Raw genomic sequence first — 24,899 nt, forward strand, 5'->3', positions numbered from 1 at the left:
AGATTACACTGTGGCGGTGCATCCCAAAGAGGAGTGAGGAGAATGTGGGGGAGGAGAAGGAAAAGTCCAGTTCTCATAGCCACACTGATGGTTTCCATATGGGTTTTTTTTTAGGAAAAAGCACCTCTGGATTCTTCACCTCAACTGTTGTTGACAGTCTGCCGCTGCATTGACACAATCATTTGTCTATTCTGGCATTTAGCTTTTCACAGTGAGGGCGTAATTGTTGGTCTGCACATGGTGCTGAGGTGAGCAGGTTGTTCAGACTAACACAGGCCAACAAGCAAATCACTGGAAAAAGACGTGATGAATTTGTTTTGTCTTTTTCTTTCATGAACATTGGATTATTGACTTGCCAGGTCTTTCCCGGCTGGTGTTATATATCCCAAAGTCAACATCTGGAAAGTTGTTTGTTCCATTTTAAAATGCATTTTAAAATCATCTCTGGATTCTGAAGCCATCAATTTCCCTGTAGGTTTAGGACATACAATTTCTTCTCAATATTTTATGAATTAGGTCCCAGCAACTTGACACTGCATTACAACAGCTTGGGCACTTCATCAAACATTAAAACATAATGGCACCTTATTTAAAAATAAAATGTCAATCAGACATGGAACTTGTGAAAGTTAAAATAAAACAACACTGTCATGCAATCTAGCCTTGTATATCTGTAAATAATATGAAGTCTGCCATTTTGGTGGATTTAAAATTTCATGGTGCAGAAACTGTGTTCTGCCTTTTTGTATGCCAGTTTTTGTTTCAAACCTAAATTGTTTTGGGAGCGAGTGCTGCGGATAGTGCTGGCTAGCCTGGGCCTTTTTAACATCATTTAATTTAACATGTAATACTTTTCAACTTTTCCAACTATTTTCACAAACGGTGCTGTTTCAGTCCTGTCCTGTTTATCATTCAATTCCAGCAGTTATTTTATCTCTTCTCAGAACTGGACGTACTGGATTTCAAGTACACTTGACAGAAGGTTTTAATTGCTTTCTTTGTTGAACACTGTTGCTGATGAAATAAGCTTGATTCGATGGGTCCATCATCGATATGTGACTTAACAGTACATGCATTGTGCATAAATGGGCAGCTGCTAAGGTGTCCTGTGCTGTGAAGGCTGCTGCAAAATTAAAATGCTTCTTTTGACATTGAAATGTTTATTTTGTCTCTTGTTCTAATGAGTCCGATCTTCATGTTTCATGTAGAAATGGCAGAGACGATTCTTCATCTTATACGAGCATGGCTTACTCCGTTACGCTCTCGACGAAATGGTGAGTCAGTTGTCCTTCTGTTGCTAAGTTACAGCTTCATGCATCTAGCCTAGCCTAATCTTGTATGTCTGACTGAAATTCTGACTTCAAATACTAAACAACGATGCATTTAGTTTCATTAAATACCATTTATTGCAATGTCAATTCCAGTCACCTATTTTGTCCTATACCTGATTTTGTTAAAGTTCTTGTTGTATAAAAGATCCTCAAGCACGATTGGGTGTTTCTGCTGTTTTAATAGTGCTATCTAAGAGTGATCTTCATTATGTTTTCCTAGTGCCTTAGGAACAGTGTACTTAAGGTTAATCCATCACAGCGGTGTCAAAAGGAAAGAAGTGACTTCACATGATGTTGATACTAGGAGTCATGTGCTGACTGTGTGCTCAAGGTCTGACACATATTGTGGAACAGCCCCATGGCAACTTTTTGTTCTGGAAAAAAGGGACGAAAAGAAAATCCAACCTTGTTCTTGGAAATTGATGTGCATGCAGGTTTTTGTTCTGTTGTAGAAATGTGCTTGTGGGTCACTCACTTGAACTGATGAATGTGACTGAATGTGCTCCAGTTCATGTGCAAGCTGAATATTGATTGACCCTGCTGAACCAGTCCAACACGGAGAACTGTTATATATTTGTCCCTTTTTGGAATGTTGCAAGAAGTGTATTATTGTCCTCCTTTTGCTCATCTTCTTGCATGTCGATCGACATCTTTTCAACAGCTCCTTCCTTGAAGGATCAAAACCAAGGGGCGGGTCAAATGTGAGGTGCTGTGCATTTGCAAATATCAAGTGACACTAAATATAGAACCTCACTTGGCTCACACCACATGTCTGAATAATTGTTTTGTAATGAATTAGTACAGAAGCCTCTGATTGTGTATAAAGGTGGCTGTTGTGGCCGCTGATGCAGTACTTTATAGGCACTGGGGTGGGGCATACCACCATCATTTCCAGCTACACTGCGCCAGCCACATCAGAAACAATGGGGACAACTCTGACATGATACCATCAAAGCTAGCCCATTTCCTACCAACCCTACCTTTACACAGCACAGACCTCATTGAAAACTACCGACACTGGCAGTGAGGCCAGTGATTTGTTTTCTGGACTCACTACGTTTGTAAACATACAGCACTAATCGGTAAAAGTATTACCTGTATGCTTTAAATTCTGCATTATTAGGGTTGCAGATGTTTCATCTCATGACAGCATCATACCTAAGCAGAGCCAGCGTCTGTCTGTATAATGTCGCTCCAAACCACATCATAGTTTCTGTCTAGGAATGCTGGTTGTGGTTGTAGAAGATGTGGTTCTCCTGTTTTTCTCTGTGTCTATTTTTATGGTTTTTGTGTCTTGAATTTAACCAAACGCAGATGGGCTGCGGTCCAAACCTGCAGGATGTGGAGTGGCGCTTGGGGAAAATTATTTAGGTTGGCTATTGCCTTGGTTATCCCAAATCTCTTTGGAATTAAGTTGGGATTGCCCACCTCATGTGAACAATCAGCATGGTAACACCACATTTGTATGTTTTTATGGTCAGAAATACAGTGGCTGTGGAGAGACGTGTGCACAAAGATATGCTACGATAATTGTACTGTGGAAGAACACTTTATGTGGACTACCTCATGGGATTCCTCTTGTTAACCTTTTAATAACATTTGTATCCTTTTAAACAATTTTCTGGCCTTCTGGTTTCCCAAAAACCCTCAGAACACCTCTGTTGTTTCAAGACTGACCATTGGAAAGAAAAGGAGTCACTTCTAGAGATAAGTTTTTTGCGACGTCTCCAAGTCGGCTTAAACTCACGATTTCTCATTGACACTGACTTGGTGTCATGACATTTTAACACTGAACTCACTACTGACATGACTTGTGCTGAGTCCAAGATCAACTTCATGTGTCCAAGTTGTCTTTCTTTTGACGACTTGATACAACTTGTCCCTGTTTCATATAAAACAAACATTATCGGATGATGCTCATCACTGCATTTCTCCACGTTACTTGCACATTGCATCATTTCATGTTGTCTGGTTTTAACCCCATCATTTGAGACAGAGGAAAAAAACAAAGTCTTGGTTTCCAAAACCGTGAGGTCACATGTTTAACTGCTGTATTGACAGCTATACTGGTTACTCAGAAAAACTGCCAGTCTTCTCTTGCAGTTGGATCGACTGGCTAGATTCTTCCAGAATGACCTAACACAGTTAAATCAGTGTTGCCAAGGCGACATGTTTTGTCCCTTTGTTCAGCAACAGTTTGCAATAGCAAGTCCAGCATCGGACAGTATACAGTCTGGAAAACAACATGGGGTGTGTGGGTTGAGAATCAGCTTTCCTGTCTTGTTTTTGGCACTGAAGCTTATTTTTAATGATAGTCCATGCTTGCTTGCTATCCGCATGCCTCTTTGTGTTTGTGTTTATGCCTTTGACGGAGGACATTTGGATGGTACTGTCAAAAACATCTGCCGTTCAGATTCTGATCTCAGGAATCAATTAACAAACTTTTACAAACCTGTATACAGGTCAGTCATGTAGGTGTAAATAACCTTCCCACTCACAGCACACTGCAGTCATGACATCAGTGTTAGATCCAGTGATCAGCACCCACGCTCTAATAACTGCTTCGCCATGGCGGTCACTTCTTGTTGTCGCACTCGGCTTGCTGACTCATCTTTTCTTCGGTCGTTCTTTAGATTCCTGGCTCTCTGGAACCTCTCTTCTAACAGCTGTGAACAATCCTTATTTGCTGCTTCTCCACAGCTGTGCTGGCTCTCCAGAGAGGCTACGGTGCCATGCTTAGTTGAGGAATACACCTCCACTCACCCCCACCGTTCAATCTTGCCAGGAAATGGTCTAGTTTAGGCCACTCTTGTCCCTTATTTCGCAAACATTCATGTCATGCTCTGCTCTTGGCACGACAAGCGGTTTGTCGCTGTGGTGTCAGTACAGCAAAAAAGGAAGTTCAATAATCTGGGCAAGTATTTAATCAGATGGTGGTCACAGGTCTCGTCAGGACAAAGCAAGCCTTGAATTATCATTGCTTGTTTACCAAATGTGGGCCGTTGGTGAGCCATGTGTTGTAGAGATATGGTATTTGGTTCTCTAATTTAACCCTTGCCCTTCCTTTCCCATTGATTCAGTCGGAACTGATCTGCTGGAATGTAAACGGCAATGGATTATGCAGGGGTCACTGTCCCCGTTTCACAATGCCGGAAAACCATGGGAAGACTTCATCCAGCTTTTGATCATCTGCGTCTGCTGCAACTGTGTAGCTACCACACAGAACAGTCACAGCTCACGACTTGAAAAGGGGTTATTCCATACCTTTAAAACAGTTCTTTTTTATGGAGCAACCTTTTTATGCATGTTGCTCATATTGTTTTCATGTTTCTGTATTCGTCTGATGAGTGAACTGAAAACTAAATAAATTACTAAAATAATTGGTAGTTGAAGCAATATGCAGGTTTGCTTTATGAGCACCGTACTGTCAGGCAGATGCAGCATTAAAGATGAACACCAAGCATTCTTCTGTTTACCTCAAGCCCTTCCCTGTCCGTGTGAACATAGTCCCTGATGCCCTGGGGATCAAAACAATATATTCTTCTATGACTCCTCCTGCTTCATCCATATCTTTTCTTGTTGCTCAAAAAGGACCTCAGAGTTAAATCTCTAAATCAAAACTCTCTATGTCTGATCGCAGAACGTCAACAAATTCATAGTTTTATTTTTAACAGAACTGAGGCATGCATTAGGCGATTAGTCAACATAATCTGCGCCTGGTCAATTATAATAATTGTTCACTGCTGGGTTTTGATGCAACACGCAATGTGGTGTGCATATGTATGTATGTATATATTTATTATATATATTTAGTTTCATCTTTAATTCAAGTTGCTTAGTAACATCTCAGATTAGCTTCTTTACATGGGGCAATTTTCTGCCCAGGTACAGCCTTTTTTGCTGTGCTTGTTTTGCTGCTGCTTGAGTATTTTCATTAGAGTGACACATTTTCACATTGTGATCATCTAAATATGGTACATTTAGACATGGAAATATTACAATATTTAATGCATCCAATGTCAGTCACAAGCAACTGATGTTTTGGAATGTCAATGATAGACGTTTTTAAAATGATGTAATACAAATGCCAGTCCTATAGGTGGCGTATTTATTGTTCTACCCACAAATGAAGATGGCAGACTTGAGTAAGAAACTAAAGCCACATTAACATAACAACCTGAACACTGAAATGGTGCTGTTAGTGTGGAGCGGCAATGAGGTGGAGGCCTGGTTACAGTGTGAGCCACACTTGTATATAAAGGACCAGCAAGACCCGCTATGCCGGTTAAAAGCCAGCATAAGGGTCAAAATCACGGTGTAGTGGGCCACTATGCACAGCTGCTCTCACACAGACTATTGTGACACACAAGAGAAAGTACTCGTCTGATCTGACACATTTTAATAAGCTGACTACTGTACTACGAACAACGTGTTCAGACACATCTGCTCCATCACACACCTGGATTGTAGCACCTGTGTAGCCTCCCAAACCCTTGTGTCACATCTGGTTCACTGCAGGATTACCCACGCTGTTGATTTTAACAGGGATCTAAACAGGATCGTTTTTTACATGCGCAGCAACATTGTGTCCACCTTCGGCATGCTGTCTGATATGCTCACTAAATACTCTTCATCCTCCAACTCTGCCTCCTCTTCCTCCTCCTCTGCATTCCATGCTCTGTGGAGTGTTGGTCTCATAATGCAGCACAAACCTCCCACATCTTCTCACCTCTCCATAAGAGAGGCAGTTCGCTCACCACCCACCAGCTTCTCTTAACTATCTGTTGAATAGATGTCAGATTGGTGGCCTTTGAAAAATAATGTCAATTTTCCTGAAATGCTGTGATCCACTGTTTCCAGTAATTTTAGTGTGGTTGCTATGTAACCATCGCCAGGGCAGCCTATACTCCGGCACCTGAGCCATACCAGTGATGTGTGGCAGCGCTCTAACTGTACAAAATACCTGAAACAAAGACAGCTTTTGAGGTATGAAATTTGTCATCTGAATATACTTTTCTCAACATAGTTGCGTTCATACATAAATAAAGGTTGGCAAGTGTCTCCCGGAGTTACCAATGTTACCGTTTCCCCATGTAAAGTAAGCAACTGCATGAAATCAGCCGAGACAAGTGGACTTAAAGAATGAGATGGCATGCTAGATTCTGAAGCAACTACTTGCAGGTGATTCAAGCCAACTGGCGCCAAAGGTCCTTTACCCACAGCTGGTTCAGGGCATTTCATTGGAATTAATAATGTGTTTACGTCTGTTGTGCAGCGTTGTTGGGCAGATTTATTGCGTAATAGCTGTTATCAGTAATGAGGAGAAGATGTTGAACTTTAAAGACACTTGAATGTTTTCCATTTTTGTAACCATGGATGACCTGGTGCCACTTTATCAGGTTTTGAACTCCTGTGTTATGTGCTTGCAAATTGCTAAGTGGCCATCATTTGGGGGTTTTATTCGGGAAGATTTATGAAGTTGCTGTCCGTTCACCAAGCTCATTTACCTGATACAAGACTGGCAAGATAAGTATCATTTTTCTTGCATTACCTCAGACTCTCCTGATTAAACCTTCACCAAATAGGAGATGTGAATTGCTGTCAACCGTGGATATTTGCCTGCTTTTACATGCACATCCTAAAAGGCTATTCTCGATCCCAAAAAAGCAGTTTCCTCTTTAGCATATTCCCTGCAGCCTCTGTTGATCTTGACCCCACCCTTGATAGCAAATACGCTGTACCAAAACTAGTGTGTGAAAAGGCTCTAGATACACTTTCAACGGAGTGTTTCACCGACGGCCAGACATCCAAAGTAGTTTCATTGTATTTATTTACTTACTATAAATGCTACATTATAGAAGCTACAGTGTTACATCACGTAAAGAATGTATTTTCATGTAAATAGATTATGTTCCGAGACAATGACCAGAGAACCATCCCGATTGTTAATGCTCATATTTATAAATTGATCTTATATTTATAAGATCAATGTAGCCACCTTTCAAATTCACAAGTCTCTTTTGTGCAGTTTAGGCTTCCAGTGCAATGAAATTACTACTTTTTGTCATATGGTGCATTTATATTTTCAGGTGACTGTCCTGCAGTTCTCAGACAATGGTAGGAATGCGTTTTGTGATCATGAAATCTCTCTGGCCACAGCTCAATTGCTTTCATTGACAAAAGTATTTGTTACATTGTCTGAACAACTTCAGAAAAGAATAAGATTACGTTGGCTCCATAATTTCAATACAGTGATCACAATAGGGCACTTGTTTTGGTCTCTCGTCTCTTGGACATTTCCTTGTTGAGGGTTAAACAGGGAGGAGAGAGTAGTGTCTCGATAGACTGTGCCGGCTGACAATCCAACATTGTGTGGACTGGTGGTGTATCACAAAGAGGCTATTGTGAGGAATGGTGGCCCATGGAGAAGGATTCGGTCTAGGCTAGGTGACAGAGGGTTGTAGGTTCATGGGGCCAGGTTCTGGGGGCAGTAGCAACAGTTACATTACGAATGTAGGTATGTGCATATATGCTGGTATGAAACGTTTATTGTGATTTAGCGCTGTGCTGCAAACAGACAAATGAAATTCTGTTATTGATCAGTATTCTAGTTCTATATTCTCTCTTTTACCTTGTGTCTTTGGCTCACTTTATATCGCAATATGTCAGCTGTAGTGCCACCTGTTTAATGAGTGACCAGACTGGTACTGTTATAGTATGTACTTGCCATGTTTGCAGTGCCTGCTCTTTGTGGGAAACCTAGATGTGAAATCCACGCATAGGTTTGAACACAGTGCAGTCCACTCTTTGAACTTCATTCATCCAGGAGTTGTTCTAATAGGTACTCTTGCCTTGCTTTTAAATTACAAAAACACTACATCCAGTGGGTGAAGCGATGTGGCTTTAGATTTTACACTTTCCAGACTGTGAATCAGATATTTCAATTCAAAAGAGATCTTGTGCGCTTATGAAACCGGAGTCTTAATCTGCTTGCACAACTGCTCCCTGAATCTGAAATTGTTTGATGTTTATCCTATTCTGACTGCAGCTCAAGGACAAGCCCACATGGGCAGTGCACTCTAGATTTGTTTACACAGACAGATGGTTGAGCAATCTGAAGTCATAGTCCACAAAACCTTATTTTTCTTACTGGTATTCTGCTTGAGACTCTTAACCTTCCGTATAAGCCTTTTAAATGGCTCTTTCGATCACTATAGCTCCATCCTTGCACCCAGTCTGAGAGTGACAGAGCTCTCATGTCAAGCTGACGCCTGTCTCCCTGTCCAGTGTGAAGCAGGCCCAGGCCCTCACCCAGCTGTCCCAAGATCTGATTGTCTCTCCATCTCTGTCATGCCAGGCTGTTGCCTGGACCCCTTGTCTTAGTGTGAAGGGCCCTTTGTGGATTTAAAAACCATGGACACAAAAAATCAAACCAAGATAAAGTGGCTTACTGAGTCAAACCCTCTTGGCAAAACGACTCTAATTGGGCACTGGAATGGTTCAAGCACTCACTTCAGTAATAAGCCATAGAAGAGAACAGGTTTGCATGGTACTGTTCACCTTTCACCACTTGCCAAGAAGTCACCTATAATTACTGTGAAATACAGCTACAGTGATTAGCCAAGCATAATACACTTATTGCAGGCCGATGACATTTCTCTATTTTCTTCTTCTCTGCACATAGCAGATTAAATGGCATCTGCTGAAAGAACCAATAATGTTGCTCCATTTTACGTTTTTGACTCCTGTATCTAACTCAAGCAGCAGCTGGAAAATTGCTTGCGTGTTGTGTTGTTTTTCTTTTTTTTTGTTTCAGATGCTCATGTACTTCCAGAGGTGGTATAATGTGCCTCGACCCAACGTAAAAATGAACTTGCCTGCTTTGGTTGAAGCTAAAGTTGCCCATGTGTTTGTCCATCTCTTCACTTCATATAAGCATCTGAGAGGGCATTGGTTTGGGCATCAATTGGTTACAGTGGAGTGTGGCTTGCAACTCTTGGCATGAAATCAATGCTGGGGCAGATTGTGTGCCATCTGGAGAGATGTATGTGCAAGTCGGTTGAGTACCACATTTAACATTTTCTCTGTGTGCCGTTTCTTGCAGCCCACGACTCTGCCACAGGGTACAATCAATATGAACCAGTGTTTGGACGTCATCGATGGAGAGTCCAGGACAGGTCAAAAGAACTCTCTGTGCATCCTGACCCCGGAGAAGGAGCACTTCATTCGGGCTGAATGCAAAGAAATTATCAATGGGTGTGTATTGATGCAGTTTAAGTATTTAGTTAGAAGTGAGTTGCGTAGCATAGGGTTGGGTTATTTTCTTCGATTGTCTCTTTGTTCATCTTCAGATTTCCTTCACAAGGAACATGTTATTTAATGAACTTGGATTGAAATATTCAGAATCAGGCTTCACGTGAACATGTCATCTCCAGAAGCTGGAAAGCTGTGACTCATGACGCCCACTCCTTGTTATTTTCTGTCATTGCACACCTCCCACTCTCCTATCAGGTTCCCATGTGATGCTTCTTGGACGTCACTGAGCCTTATTTAAACTGGCAAGATTTACCCAAAGTCATTTGATCAGTTCGGCCAAGCAACATGATTAATTATTGCTCCTCTTGACCTATTTTATTTTATTTACTTATGAACAGCAGTATTACTAAGGTCATCTCTACTGTAGCATTAATTGTCAGCCGTTTATGATTCTACAAACATTGTGGGTGATTACACATGGTGAGAGATTAGTGGTGAGAGTATAGCACTGATTGAGTAGAGGTTTTATTAGCTCTGACTTCTGAAAAAAGAAGTCCACAGATTACTTCAGAGATTCTGGAAAGTCAAAGCAAATTCCAATCACAGACTTTTAAACGGACAATTAACAAACATGGTAAGTAAAGTCAGGATCCATTATTCTTCTGTGTAGGTGCTGTGTCACCTTGTTTTTCCTTTGTAAACTGAAAGTATTATTGAGTTAGCGTTTCCCATATGTTTCTGTCTTGTTTTGCAGTTGGCAAGAAGCTCTCATGATCTACCCCAGAACCAACAAACAGAACCAGAAGAAGAAACGCAAAGTGGACCCACCCACTCAACAGGTAGAATGCTGACCTTTCCTTTACATGAAGAAAGGACTGAGAATGTGTCACTTCCCCTATTATTTTCTCTGTATATATCTCTCAATGACAAAGAAGAAATACATTTTAGGGACGTAAGCATTTGTTTCTTTTCTGCATATTTTTCTTTTAGGTGACAGAGAGCCGGTCGGGCAGTACGCTTTTTGCTTGCTTCTGTTTAGCCACTAAAAAAAATACATATCCAGCTGTCACAAACAGCTGTAGCAATGTATTTTATGCATCTATGTATTTTTTAAACAAAACAAAATATAACTATACATCTAAGGAGAATGTGTTTTTTATTTTTATTATTATATTGTATTATTGTATTTTATTCACACTTGTTTTATATAATAAGTGATGCTCAGCTTGACAAAAAGTAGGTCATTTACATGCATGTCACTAAGAGGATCTGTTACAGCTGAAAACAAATATATAAAAATTGTTCAGGTTGAACGTTCCACTTCCGGCGTCGCCATTCCAGGGGTGTCTCTGAGCTTGCCCAGTCATTGAGCACTGGAGGACTGCAAGCCACTCTCACCTGACTGTGGAAGGTCTTGTGCACCTCTGTGCTGAGAGTTCTGCTGAAGAATCATTTGACCCATAGTTACAGTATGTTGATGGGCTATGGGAGCGCACTGAAGTGCCCAAGAAGTTCTGGGGGAGGGCGTGCCCTCATACGCGTATACAGTACAGTGTTATTAATTAACAACTACATATATCTGACACAAGTTTAGAGTAATGTCCAACCGGTTGTCAAGATTGAGTTATCAAGTATATTTTCACAAATATCGCAATTAGGAAACCAAAATACGGGTCCATTCAAGGGTAATTGAAAGAGGCTAAGTCTTTCAAGTCGTACATGTGGCTTCCATTTGGCATTAAATGCCCGAAGGAACCAAAACTCTTCATGTCATTACAAGATTAATATGTACACGTGTCGGAGTCAGGTATCTTTCTTGTGGGTAGAAATGCAGTGAAATAACAAGATTTGGTCATGTTACATCACCGTGATAATGGTTTCAGTGACAAGATTAATAATAGCCATGTCATATGTTTGTGTTCAGACCACCTAGAGAGTCGGAGTTCTCCCCTTCTCCATGCCTCATTTTTGATGCGTGGCCAAATTCTGTGGTAGCTGCACACAAAATTTCCTCTGAGGTTCATTGTCTGACTTCTCTAATGACATCGACCTCAATCCCACTGACCTTGTTGAGTTTTAACACAAACGCTCATTTGCTGAGAGACAGTGGTGACACTTCCATGACCCTGAATGTGTTTTAACATAGACTTTTGTTCTTTCAGAGCAGCTGTCTTGAACAACTACTGTTGGTGCTGTGGGCTCACGTTTGTTTGTTCATTCTTTACTACTTAAGTGACTGCATTGTATATTCCTGTTGTAGTCGAGACCACCTATCCCGAGAACTAGTTGAGACCAAAACCCGGGAATACAGAGACCTCTGGACCAGCACAGATACATTGTTTGTTCCAGTGGTAGCATTTTAGTACTTGATTTACTTTGAAAAAACGGCCGCCATTTCTTTCGTTGTAAGAAATAAATGTGTGTGTGCGCGTCTATATGACTAATAAACTCCTCGTTCTCAGGCCCTCAAAGTCTTGATTGGTCTCTTTAGGCTCTGGTTTTGGTCTCGACTAGAACTCTACTAACCACGTCTCTGTATACAAGATCACATTCAGGGCTTGAGTGTTTTTGTTTTGGTTTTGTTAGAAAGGGAAAAGAATGAGCAAGCATTTGACCAATGACAAGCTGATGGTCCATAGAGCCTGGTTTAAAACCCGCTTCATGGCCTCGGACCCTTGGATATGTTTGCCCCTGCTGAAAGTTTTTGCAAATGTAGTCCATTGTACCATTGGACTACAAATGTAGTCCATTGTACCATTAACCTGGAGATGAAAGTGGACGTTGTTACTTTATATGGTGTGCTTTATATCCTTGTTTTGCGTATTGATTGTCATGTACTCTACCAGCTGTGCCCCACACTTCACTGCCACCAGGTCTTTGCTCTTCAGTTTCTAATTGAGCAGTAGTTTTATTTCTACCACAAAGATCATGCCATGAGTAATATTTCTCCTCAGTTGCACTTGTTTATCTTCTGGGTAGAGCCACAGAACCTGACCTCAAGTACAAAGGAAGAAAGAAATGTTTGACAAGAAACTATGACAAACATTGGTGTGCTGTGTCAATGATGCAAGATCTTACCTTTATGGATTGTTGCCAACTCTTGTGCAACAAGTTGTATCTAACAATGAGTGAGTCTCGACAATTGCATTTCCTCTGGGGTGACAGTACTGTGTCTGTTTGGCTGGTGGATGGAGTTCAGCATTCTGTGTTCGCCTGATCATGTCTATCATTGATTGTTGTAGTTTGGCTCTCAGTAATTACTGGTATGAGACACAGACACAAATCCTTTTGTGCGTGTGATAGAGTAGATCAGTGGTTCCCAAAGTGGGGCATAAGAGATGATTTGCAACCTGCTGCATTACGACTGGTTAGTGACAGTCTGTCATTTGCATGTGACAGGACTGTCTTTACTCACCACAGTAAACACCAGAGGTGACACATGTATATCAGGGTGCACTTGGAGATTTCTTCCCAGCAGCTCAAAAATAAGGCTACAGATAAGATAAGCTTGTTAATGCATGACTCCTACTCACCTGAGGAGAAGCGTGGGTTGTGGGTCTCTGGCACTGTTATTTTGGTGGTTGAAACTACTGAAAATGATGCCTGGAAAGAAAAGGGAAACAGAGGAGGTTATGTTGATATACGTAATGAGTCCTTGCCCAGTTAAATTGAACAGGCTGCTTGAATATTATTCTGTCTTCATAAAAAAATATTTTTGAGTGTGCTTTGTAAGGGGACATTCAAGTTAGCAAAAGTGTTTTTTGAATTTCACTCATCGTGAAGCTGGTTTAATTTGCTTCTTGTGTTTTCTGTAGACCCTTCATGACCTTGCCTCCATTTGTGACCTTTGTTCCTCCCTCCCAATCCTTCCCACTCAAATCCCTGCCCAGGAGCCTGGTCCTGCCAAGGTGACGGTCACCAGAAGCAGAGGAGGCAGCAGCCCATCTCTTCCCAGCACTATTGGTAGTGTTGAACGTGTCCCAACGAGTAGTGCCACACTGTGGCAAGAGGAGAGCCGCTGGAGCCAGACTACTATACCATGCAGTCGCAGTGCCTCCTGCCTGAGCCAGTTCAGCCAGAGCCAGCCAGACTCCAGTGTCACTACTAAGGATGGTCAGTGTTTTACTGTTCCCATGTCAATTGTGGGAATGTTTTTGTGCTGTGATTGTCAGTATTTTTCCTTATGAATTTCAGATGTTGGCACTGTGAGTAGTGGGCGAAAGGTACGAGTGGAGAGTGGATATTTTTCCCTGGAGAAGACAAAGTCTGAGCCATCTTCACAGCTTCCACAGTCACCACAGTCTCTCCCGCTGTCTTCTTCTGCATCCTCAACCTTCCTAGGACCAGCTAGTCCCAGGTACAACTCTGAGTCTGAACCCCAAATGTCCCCCACTCAGGCCTCAGATCCTCTTCCCTCCCCAAGTGCCCTATCTGCTGGTCACTCCACCATCAGCTCTTCCCAGAACTCGTTGGACTCTGATCCCAGTGGTACTTCACCCTCTTATGAGGGCCGTGGTGGTGGAGAGAACCCTGGTTGTGTCAGGGGGTTTGTTGGAAGGGCGGGTCGGTCAGACAGGCAATATGCAGTGTTGTCAAACGTGCCACTGGCTCGAAGGCTGACCAACAGTGAAGCTTTTCGTTCAGAGATAAAGGATCAAGCGCTCAGAGCACGACCACGCAGTCCTGGTAGAGAGGAAGTGGCTCGACTCTTTGGGGAGGAGCGCAGGTGAGAACCTATAGATAATGATAAGCTTTTACAAAAGCCTGCTTTTCTATTCAATTTCTTATCTGATTCATTAGATTTCTCCTCCGTATTTTAATAAACTTAACAATAAAAGTGAATTGCATAACAACCTTCATGCTGTACATTCACAAGGAAATCACAAAACAGGTGGAGGGGACCTTAATGAGCCGCTTTTACTAAATCTTCTTCATGATGGGGAGTCGATAGGAGATTATAGTTAAAGAGCGCCATCCTGTGGTACCTCACTGCATCCTGGCGTTTGCTATTGCTGCTTATGCGACTGGTTTCATCAGAATCTTGGGATTGTTGTGCATGTTTCGTATCAGAGTCTTCCACATCTTGCTCCTTTGTTTGTTTTTTTCCCTTACCTTCCCAGGGGCTTTGGAACAATCTAGTGATTCCTCACCATTTATTCTTGTCCCATTGCTCAGCCTGCGCATCACTGCTGATTCCTGCTCTTTTGCCCCTGCATTTCTGGCCTCCTTTTGGATCTCCTTAGCTTCTGAATCTATAAACACTGGTTTCATGTATTTTAGCTCATTGTTATCAAATAGCCAAGTTGTTATGTTTCCTGTTATCTTATCTCTCCTCTCGCTTTTTATTCACAACTCTGTTAATGTCGGCCCTCTATTGCGCTCATGTAAATGTTTCCATGTTTAATATTGCATGTCAGCATAGCTATGTTTTGGTCTTGTATAAGTCGAAAGTACTGAAGCCTCATGAAACTAATTCAATCTGATTTGACATGTGTACACAAAACTTTATGTATGATCCCTGTATGTCATTGCCATTATTTTTATTACATTTCCCAGGCGACCTCAAGCGATTGGTCATTTTGAGGATGTTCCGCATGTGGAAGGCATGGATATCAACACGTCCAATGAGCTGACCTCAAGTGACAACAACATCCATAGACAAGGCCGCAGCGAGAGGCGCTACCTTGTTAACAAGCATGTAGGTCTTTTTGCTTAAAACATTACTTACTTAAGACCGAGACCTCAGTAAAAGTTTGTAGTGTTCAGCTCGGGATGTGAGCTGAACTTGGGATGATGCACATCATCCCTAGTTTAACCACAGAAAAAATGCACTTCGGAGTTCTTTTTTTTCTGTGGCCAAAGAAAAAACTGCTCCAATGCACTGTGAAGCAAAGAGAAGCTCTTGAGTCCTTGTTCAGCCCTGGAGTTGACGCCTCCAGCCCCATGTCAAATTCTTCTAATTGTTGTAATAACTTGACCTTGTGTTTTTATAGGAGATATCTTTAGATGCTGCAAAAGACAGAGACGGATCCAACTCTTTTTCCAACTTGAGACGAGCCAAATCACTAGATCGTAAAAGTGCAGAGACTTCACTGACGGTAAACATTTTTAGCTGTTCCCTTTGTCAAATATCCTATTTATATCTCATTTATGTGTCCACATGTATTTACACATGATTCTAGCATGCGTCTTCAGTGACAACATTCATATCATGTGAGGGCTTGTTCAATGATTTGACAGTGATGGTTTATATAATATGTTTGTAGGTTTAAAATTATGACAATGAACCAGAGACGCACTCAGATTCATTCATCCTTGGCTGTGGCAGTTCGATTGTTGGCTGCCAGATCTTCCTCGTGACACGCATAATTTCTGACCACGAAAAAGGGTCATAGTTGACATGTCAAAGTAAAATACAACAACTTTTGGTTCAGTGTCCTCTTCAGTAATAGTGCAGATTATTCACTGAGCCATATTTCTGCCTGAGTGAGACCACTGGCATCAGGCATTTGAAGTGTGATTGATTTTGGTAGCTTGTGTACAAACCATACATGTTTAAATGCCAACGTGCATCTTCTTACTTACTTGGCAAACAGGCAACATGACTTTTACTATGACCACGAAGTTGCTTATATTTGTAAATGGTCCTCCCGGTGTCTGTCTCCTGCCAGTCTGCTACTGATATGAGGTCTGAGATTACTCAGTATGTGGTTGGTTTTCCTGTCTGTCCTGCAGCTGCCAGAAACCACGCCCATGCCCACACACATACACATTCACACAACTGTTAGTGGTTAATATAAATAGCCGGCACCGAAGCCGTCGTGTCCCAGAGACTGTTGGAAAGTAGCTTGTCAACATAAGTTAGAGCAGTCAGGATGACTCTCTGCCAAGCAATGACTCCAAACCTGATGAAGTTCAACAGAAGCAAGGTATTGTTAACTGTTAAGGGCCTTGTTTTGTACATATGAAGTATTAGACAGCACTTTAGTTTGTTTTACAGGGAGAATCCTACTCTCCCAGCTAGTCTGTCATGCTTGACTCATATGCCGGCACTCATTACAGTTGGATGCGGAGCTGAACATAAGCAAATGTAATAATTTAGTTTTGAAAATGTTTTCAGATTGTGTCAAACGGTGTCTGACTGTTCAGATACTAAAATGTGCTGTCGTTGTAGCCTGACCTGCTGAACTTCAAAAAAGGATGGATGACCAAGCTCTATGAAGATGGAGTGGTAAATTTCTTGCTTTGCCATTTCCCAGAGGGAGTCTTCCCAAGGGATCAATAAAGTTCTAAAATCTAATCGAATCTACACATTTCTGTTGTCTTTCTCAGTGGAAGAAGCATTGGTTTGTCCTCACTGATCAGAGTCTGAGGTACTACAAAGACTCAATAGCTGAGGAGGTGAGTAATGTCCTGTAGTGTGATTGATCTCCTTTGTCTTGAAATTGATCCCAATGTTAAGGCGTCTGACAGTAATGATTTCCCTAATCTCCAGGCTTCACAAGTTGATGGGGAGATTGATCTGTCAACATGTTATGATGTCAAAGAGTTCCCAGTCCAGAGGAATTACGGATTCCAAATCCTGGTCAGTGTCATCAGTTCGACCAGTTAAATTTGACCTATTGTCAACATGCTGCTTTGCTGTCTGCTGACAGTCTATAAACAGCTTTTGAAACCATGTGGTGCAACTTGGGGTGTCAGGTTTTGCCATTTCTCTTTTTGAAGCCATTCTTTGTCTGTCAAGGAGGACTTCTCTGTCTGAAGGTTGACATCACCTTGGTCTAAATCTGTAACTGTTACCAGCCTTCCCCTTTGTAATAGATGTTCGACATGATCTGCTTACCTCACCCTTTTGCATCCTACAGTCCTGCCTTTGTCCACAGTGCTTCAGCAACAAATCACCGTGTGAACATAAACATTTATTTGTGCTTTGTTTCATGATCAATGGGCTAGGGTTAACCCAATTTCCTGGGTCATTTTAGTGGTGGTTCGGTAATTTATCTATTGGAGATATGTTGTCAAGAAACCAGTTCTCGTGTGAACACATCCTGATTTCTATAGTGTGGTTTCGCTCAGTCTGTTGTGCAGTTGAACACAATCCTTAATCCTGACATCAGACTTAAGTGCCTGATCCCTTAACACTCACTTCATGCTAAATTAATAGCCTGTTTGAAACTCGAGCAGTTTTGTGCATCCAGAACACAAAAGTGAAACTAATTTTGGTTTCAGAATATCCATGAAATATACAGTCTATGTGAGATAGCATTCAGATTTTCAGCTTTTTTTTGTCAGTTGTTATCTGGACAGCTTGTAATAGTTACAGACTGTAGAAGACTAATTCAAATCTCACAATATGCCCGCATGAGTTTACTTTGGAATGTGTTAGTCACACAGTAAAGAGACAGATGTCAAAAATAATAGCAAGCCGTTTTGACACGATGGCTGAAAGTTTGGTTCTGCCTGGAAGTCCTAAAGCATTTGACAATTTTCTGCAATTGTATTAGAGAGCATGAAAAATCAGATTAATGATTATAATGTAAAGCAAAGGAAATTTTGAAATCATGCCCAGAACAGTTTCATTTCATTTTCTGAACTTGTATTTATATAATGCCTCCGTTTGTTCAGTGTAAAGATGGAGCCTGCACTCTGTCAGCCATGACCTCGGGAATCCGCCGCAACTGGATTCAGGCCATCATGAAGAACGCTCGGCCTGTTATCGCCCCGGATGTCACACGGTAATGCCCAAAGAGGATCAACATTTGATTGCAGGCGGATGCAACTGCTGCTTTTCTCACTTATTTGATTGTAATCCCTTTCTCCTCTGTACCCTTCATTCCCTCTTGCTTCTCCTTTCTGAACTGGTGTTTTCAACCTGCTTCCAGGAAAAACCTGTCTCTGAAACTATCCGTTCTGAAGCCCAGGTTGGAACGCTTGTGTGTTAAATATCCTCCCTCCTCGTATAGTGATGTTATTGCTCTGCAATGTCAGCCGGCGTGTTTGTCTTCCTACCCTGTCATGTGATTGTTGAGTAATGTTTCCTTGTCAGTTGTGCCAAAGAAGACATACGATGCAATCACATAAACAAGCTATGATAGACTGCTTTGCTGCTCTATAAATATGAATGTTACTACGATTCACTTTTTATGTCTAGAGGTGCAGGAAGGGTGTGTGATGAGTGAAATTACACATATACACACTGACCTTATTTGACCCTCAGCTGTGCCAAGGTTGCTGGTTACTCTGGAGAATGATGGATAGGTGTGACTTCTCTGCATGCAGTCTTAACATATCAGTCACATCTTTCTCATTCTGGACTGCTGTTTTTCACTCTCCTTAGACCTCTGGTCCCCTTTTTGTGATAACAATGGCTTTCTATAAACACGCCCTTTAATCAAGAGCAGTATTTAACTGACAGCACACCTTCCCATTGTTTATCATAATTCAGGGTTGTTGGGTCAGCTTTTGTTTTGGAAAATGTGTTATGCCTGTTTTATGTCCCTTGTAAACACAAGATAAAATATTAATACATATTTTCCAAACAGATCCCTTCCTGAGGAGAAGATAAACTCACCAGTGTTGTTGGAACCATGTCTAACTGCCAGCCCGCCTCTACAATCCCCCAAGAGTGGGGTCCAGCAGCAGCCTGTTGGCAACAGTGTTTCTGCTGCTCACACTGAGCCGAGAAAAAGTCGTGCTCTGGAGCGTCGAAGGGAGGGACGGTCGAAGACCTTTGACTGGACTGAGTTTAAAATCCGGGATTCTGAAAAGTGTTCAAAGCAGCGGGCAGATACAGTAGATCTCAGTTCATCATTTTCAACAACCTCTTCTCATTGCTCTCCCTCATCGTCGTCAGCTTCTTCCCTGGCATCCTCTCCTGCATCTACCTGTTCCCTGAAAGCCCCTGTCACTTGTGCTGCAGAAAAGGAAAATGAGAGGAAAGGGTTCCATCCCACTGCTCGTGGTAGTCCAACTCACATGCCAAATGCAGTTACAGTCACCATGACTTCAACACTGAACACTACAACCCCAGTGCAGCCATCTGTGGCGGTGTGCCAAGAGCAAGGAAAGATGGAAATTGACCACCCTACGGCCTTGCACACAGGCATCGGAGATAATGTCAACGGAACCTCAGGCGTTAGGAAAGAGATTGAACAGCGATGGCATCAGGTAGAGACCACACCATTACGTGAAGAGAAGCAGGTGCCCATCTCGACTGGAAACTCTGCTAACTCTGACAGCAGACTACCCGCACATGAGCTTGCTGCGCTTCTTGACAAAGAGGTATGTTTAAGTCGGTAGATAATTTGCATATAAGTGTATTTTAACAAAAGTGGTTATATCGCGCTGTTATGTGCATGCTCATGGTCCAACATTTATGTTCCTTTTCACACCATAAATCCTGCTGGACTACGAAGTCCACACTTAAAACAAACTGTCTCTTTGTCTGCTGATCTTTCTGCAGGCGGTTATAGTCCAGTAAGTTCAGTCAATGTGATAGTTAAAAAGTTTGCTAATTATCAGAGGCTGGGAAATAGAATATGTTTTTTCCCGCTAAACACACTTGAACCGTATTGACCAGAAATGTTGCAGTTGTTACAGTGACACATCTTTTTTGTGTTCAGCTTGGACAGAAACAAAAGGAACTGGACCTGCTGCAGAAGCAGAACAACATTTTAAAAGAGCAGTTGGAAGATGCTTTGGGGAGAGAACAAAGTGCCAGAGAAGGATATGTACTGCAGGTATGAAACTCTGCAGTCATCATTTTAGAGTGGTTTTGTTAATGGTGCTGTTACGTGTTGAAAAATGATTAATTTAGCAAAGGTCATTCAAAAATGATATTTTAGTTTGCTTTCCGCATCTTGCATAAAATTGGACTAACTTTTTGGGAGCTTTTTTTTTCTTGACTGATGTGCATGGTGGTGGTCTTGGCATGAGTTGTTACTAACTTTTGTTGTGGAGTCTCACATCTCTTGGGAAAACGGTTTATTATAAGGTAAGATTAATACAAGCCTTGCGCTGTGCTTTTTCTGTGTTCATCTGCCTGTTCCGTGTCCTCTCCGTCCTTGACTTCTGCATGTTGTTGCATTTCAGACCTGACTACATTTTCACCTGTGTTAATAACATCCCACTGACCAAATTTTCATTCACGTTTATTTAGTCAGTCTCCTAAAAAGTTTCAGTCCTATCACAAATCATCTTTGTTTTAAAACTTCATCATTTCTGAGTCACCTCTGAAAAAGCACAGTGGAAGACAAGGGAAGGTGATGATTTATGGGCTTTGATGTCAGCCCAGAGGAACGGTTTCCCCGGAGATGTGGTTGTCCATATCATAAAAAAAAAAAAAACTGATGAATGATTAAGTGAATAAAACTTATTTCATCAATCTCTTTAAAGAGTACAACATCCCCACCCTCTTCACCTAGCCGAGCGCCATGGAAACACTTGCATAAGCTGAACCAAGATCTGCAAGGAGAATTGGAAGCCCAAAAGCACAAGCAGGACCGTGCTCACCAACAGATTCGAACATTAAAACGGAGCTACACCGAGGCGCAGGAAGCTGTTGAACGCCATGAGACTGATATTCAGGCCTTACAGGCTAAGCTCGCATCAGCAATGGCTGAAATCTTGGCCAGTGAGCATGCCGTGGCCCGTATGCGGAATGAGCTCAAGATGGAGCAAGATCGGTCCAAGGAGCAAGAAGAGGATAGTGCCAAAAATGAAGCCACTTTGCGTGCCCAACTAAAAGACAGTGAAGATCGACTCCGTGAAGTAGAGGCCAGCTTGTTAGAAAGGAGCCAGGCACTTAGGCACCTTGAGCGTCAGCAGGCTCTACAACGGGACCACCTTAAAGAAGTCCAGCGGTTGCAGGAAAGGCTGCAAGAGGTGACAGCAAGACTAGCCACTTCAGAAGAAAGTCAGTCTCTCAGGGAGGAGTACCTCAGACAAGAGCAGCATTGCATACAAGAGAGCCATGAGAAGGAGAGACAAAGTTTGTGCAGGAAGTTAGCAGAGGCTGCAGCTGCACAAAAAGAAATGGAAGAGAGGCTACTGGAAACGGAAAAACAGGTCACTCTGCTTTTGAGAGGACAACAGGCGTGTGGAGGGAAAGAATACAGAGATGAAATGCTGAAGCTTCAAGAAGAAGTGGATCAGCAGAACTGTGTCGTTGACTCGCTGAGACAGAGTGTACAGCGGTTAGAGCAAGAGAAAGGTCACCTTACCTGTCGCTGTCAGGAGCTTCTCAACCAAATTTCAGAGGCTGACCGGGAAGTGAGCAAGCTTCGTAACCGTTTGGAACTAGAGGAGGTCGATTATTACACCTTGGAACAGTCGTATGAAAGGGCTACACAGGAGTTTCAGAAGATGAGCCAGTTCCTCAGGGAAAAAGAGGAAGAGATCAGACAAACTAAGGAAATGTATGAAAGGCTAATGGAGCGCAAAGAAGAGGACTTGAAAGAAGCACTTGTTAAAATGACTGCACTTGGCAACAGCTTGGAGGAAACCGAGCAGAAATTGCTAGCTAAGGAGGACCTCTTGTGTCAAATGAGTCAGAGCCTCTCAGAAAAAGTTGCGTCTTGCAATGCAGAGAAGGATTTACAGGCTAAGCTAATTGTTGCAGAGGATCGCATTGCGGAGCTGGAGCAACACCTCAATGCCTTGCAGCTGGGCTATGCAGATCTTCAAAGTGAGAGGCAACAGATTTTAGAAAACTCTAAAAAGGAATTGATTCAAACACAAGAGCCTTTTGAACATGCTTCAGGTTTGGAGAATTCCTCCAGTAATGAGTCAAAGGCTAGGAGACCAAGGATCCGCTTTTCCAGTATTCAGTGCCAAAAATACAACAATCTAGAGGACATGGAGGTCTTCAACATCAGTAATGCGTGTGTGGAAAAGACAGTTCCAGAGACTGATGAGCTTGCAAAATGTGATGTGTCGTCTGCTACATCCCAACACACCAGTGACCCTGAAAAATTTATCTCCATTATACATGACTTGGAATCGAAACTGCTAAACACGGAGGAGAAGTTAAAGAAACTAACACAGACAATAGAGGATCAGCAGTCCATGCAGGTTTTATCCATAGCAGAAAATGAACTCCTGTATAAAAACTCCACATCTGAGGCTACAGATAATTCCAACATCAGTTATGCTAAGGCTTTGATGTGTGTGGAACAGAGCCGGGAGAGAGTCAGGGCTATTCTGACCAGTCCACAAGACACTGATTCACAGCTACAATGTTTGTCTGAGATAGAAATTGATCTAGTTAATGCATCACTATTAATCCAACAAGGGCAAAAAAACATTAAGGAGTTTCCAGCTGCTCTTGAAACACAAGCCCCAGTTGTCGAAACAAATGCCGTGCATTTGTTCGCCAAAACCTTGTCTTTTGAAGCCATGGTTTTAAACAAAATGGCTTTATTAATCCAGACCTCCAATTCTGACCTACTGCAAGCCTTAGTTGAAATTTGGGAAGACATGAAGACCGTCAAGAGGGACGACAAAGATTGTTTAGCTGTTGTTTACGCTGGTGTCTTGACTAGAAAGTTGATGCTCGAGAGCAGATTCTGGAACGAATTAGACATCATCAAACAACAGTGCAAACAATCCAATCAGAGTAGCACCGCAGATGATGTAGATGTTGATGCTTCAGTCATCTTCAACAATTTTATTAAAGCTGAACTGGCATACTCTTTTCAAAATCTTCGTATCAGCTACGATGAGAAATTCAGGACGATAAGAAAGGAGTTGGCAGAGGCACATTACAACCTACGTCAGAGAGAGATGGCTTTAAAGGCCATCTTTGATGCCCCCACAGGGTGTGATTTGAAGGACGTGGTAAAAGAAGTCAGGAACAACTGTGACTTTGGAGCAGATATCTTGTCCGATATTCATCCACCGGAGCTGGCTCCGTACATGGCGCAGATCGAATCGGACGAAGCCCGGAACATGGCAGAAGAAATTGTGGACAAACACATAATGCAAGAAACATGTACTGTTGAATCGATAGTGAGTTTTCAGAACGCACATAATATTTTGGCTGGTGAACTTCAAAGACAAGCCGAAATCCTTCACACATATGCCCAGGAGCTGGAATCAAGCAAATCCCAACCTGAAACCACCAAAATGATTAACGCTCTCTTTAGCAACCAAACCTCCAGCAATATGACGCCTACCTCTCTTTGTTTGCGAGAAGCCCTTGTTCAGGCTCAAGTAGCTTATGTGGCGTGCAGGTTGCGGTCCAAGCACGAGCAAGACCTCAAGTGGTGTAAAGATGCTGGCCAGAAAATGGACATGCTCGTCCAGCAGCATGCCTGCAGTTTAATCGCTATCCAAGAAAAATATGAAACGTCTCTGCAAGAGCAGCACCGGAACTTCACACAAACAGTGGCCTCTCTTCAGAATGAGAACCAAACGCTGAAGGATGAGATCAGCCTGCATGTAAACCAGCTTTCCCAGCAGCAAGAACAACTCTCTTTACTAGAAGAACAGTTCCAGCGGGAGATGGAGGAACTAAAACTGAGACACGACCATGAGATGAGTCAAGCTGCACGACACAGTTCTTCAGCAGAGCTGATGGAAACCACAGCTGACGGCAAACAAAAGTTCAGAGATCTGTTGGTGAGCATGGACTCTATGGAGGAGCAGCATAACAACCATGTGAGGAAACTGGAGGAGCAATTTGAAGAGAAGATATGTGACATTCATCAAACACACAAAGACGAAATTGAGAAGTTGCAGGCGGATTATTTGGAAACCATTCGACTAATAAAAGAGCACCAGCTGGACCAAACCAAGGTGAAGCCCTGCTCACGCGCAGATGATGCAGCAACACTAATGGAGGAGGGACGGAGGAAGCAGGGAGATGCTAACATGTCAAAGGACACGAGCCAAGAGCAAGATATTCCAATGGACACCATGAGGGATGACATGACCAGCCTGGGAGAGAAGTACCAGAGAGACATTGAGAGTCTCAAGGTTTCTGCTCTTTGTTATAACATTTTATTATACAGTTTAGTATATATTCATGATTTTGCGATACTTTTTGTTTGATTTACTATAGAATGTCTTGGTATGATCATTTAACTAATTTGTTAAGGAAAGCACACCAGTGACAAGATGCCTGCATGTCAGCTGCATTATCACGACTCCATGTTTGATCTAATGGCCTACAGTTTCTCATTTTCGTATCAAAACTGACCTCGACTTTGTTGCTTCATCTTTTCCTTGCTAACTAATGAGCTGCTCGACATCAGATTACTTGCTTAGTTCCTGTCAATGATTCTGCATGCGCTGTTGTGACTAGCTGGGTTA

At 42.2% G+C, this 24,899-nt stretch overlaps 1 protein-coding gene across 9 annotated transcripts in view; it reads left to right on the plus strand.

Moving 5' to 3' along the window:
- The window catches only part of si:ch73-103b11.2 (myosin phosphatase Rho-interacting protein), a 36,012-nt gene that overhangs the window by 5,004 nt on the left and 6,109 nt on the right, over positions 1-24,899 (plus strand). For 3 of the 9 annotated variants that reach the window (XM_053866848.1, XM_053866847.1, XM_053866851.1), the window contains 15 exons: positions 1,209-1,274; positions 9,436-9,587; positions 10,342-10,426; positions 13,403-13,700; positions 13,782-13,944; positions 15,144-15,285; positions 15,581-15,685; positions 16,762-16,818; positions 16,920-16,988; positions 17,083-17,172; positions 18,213-18,322; positions 18,470-18,508; positions 19,130-19,868; positions 20,210-20,326; positions 20,982-24,563. In XM_053866848.1, coding sequence (XP_053722823.1) covers positions 1,209-1,274; positions 9,436-9,587; positions 10,342-10,426; positions 13,403-13,700; positions 13,782-13,944; positions 15,144-15,285; positions 15,581-15,685; positions 16,762-16,818; positions 16,920-16,988; positions 17,083-17,172; positions 18,213-18,322; positions 18,470-18,508; positions 19,130-19,868; positions 20,210-20,326; positions 20,982-24,563 — 5,814 coding nt within the window. The other 6 variants (XM_053866855.1, XM_053866854.1, XM_053866850.1 and 3 more) reach the window with 5 other exon arrangements.

This window comes from Synchiropus splendidus, chromosome 5, assembly GCF_027744825.2.
Source record: "Synchiropus splendidus isolate RoL2022-P1 chromosome 5, RoL_Sspl_1.0, whole genome shotgun sequence".
Lineage (NCBI taxonomy): Eukaryota > Metazoa > Chordata > Actinopteri > Syngnathiformes > Callionymidae > Synchiropus > Synchiropus splendidus.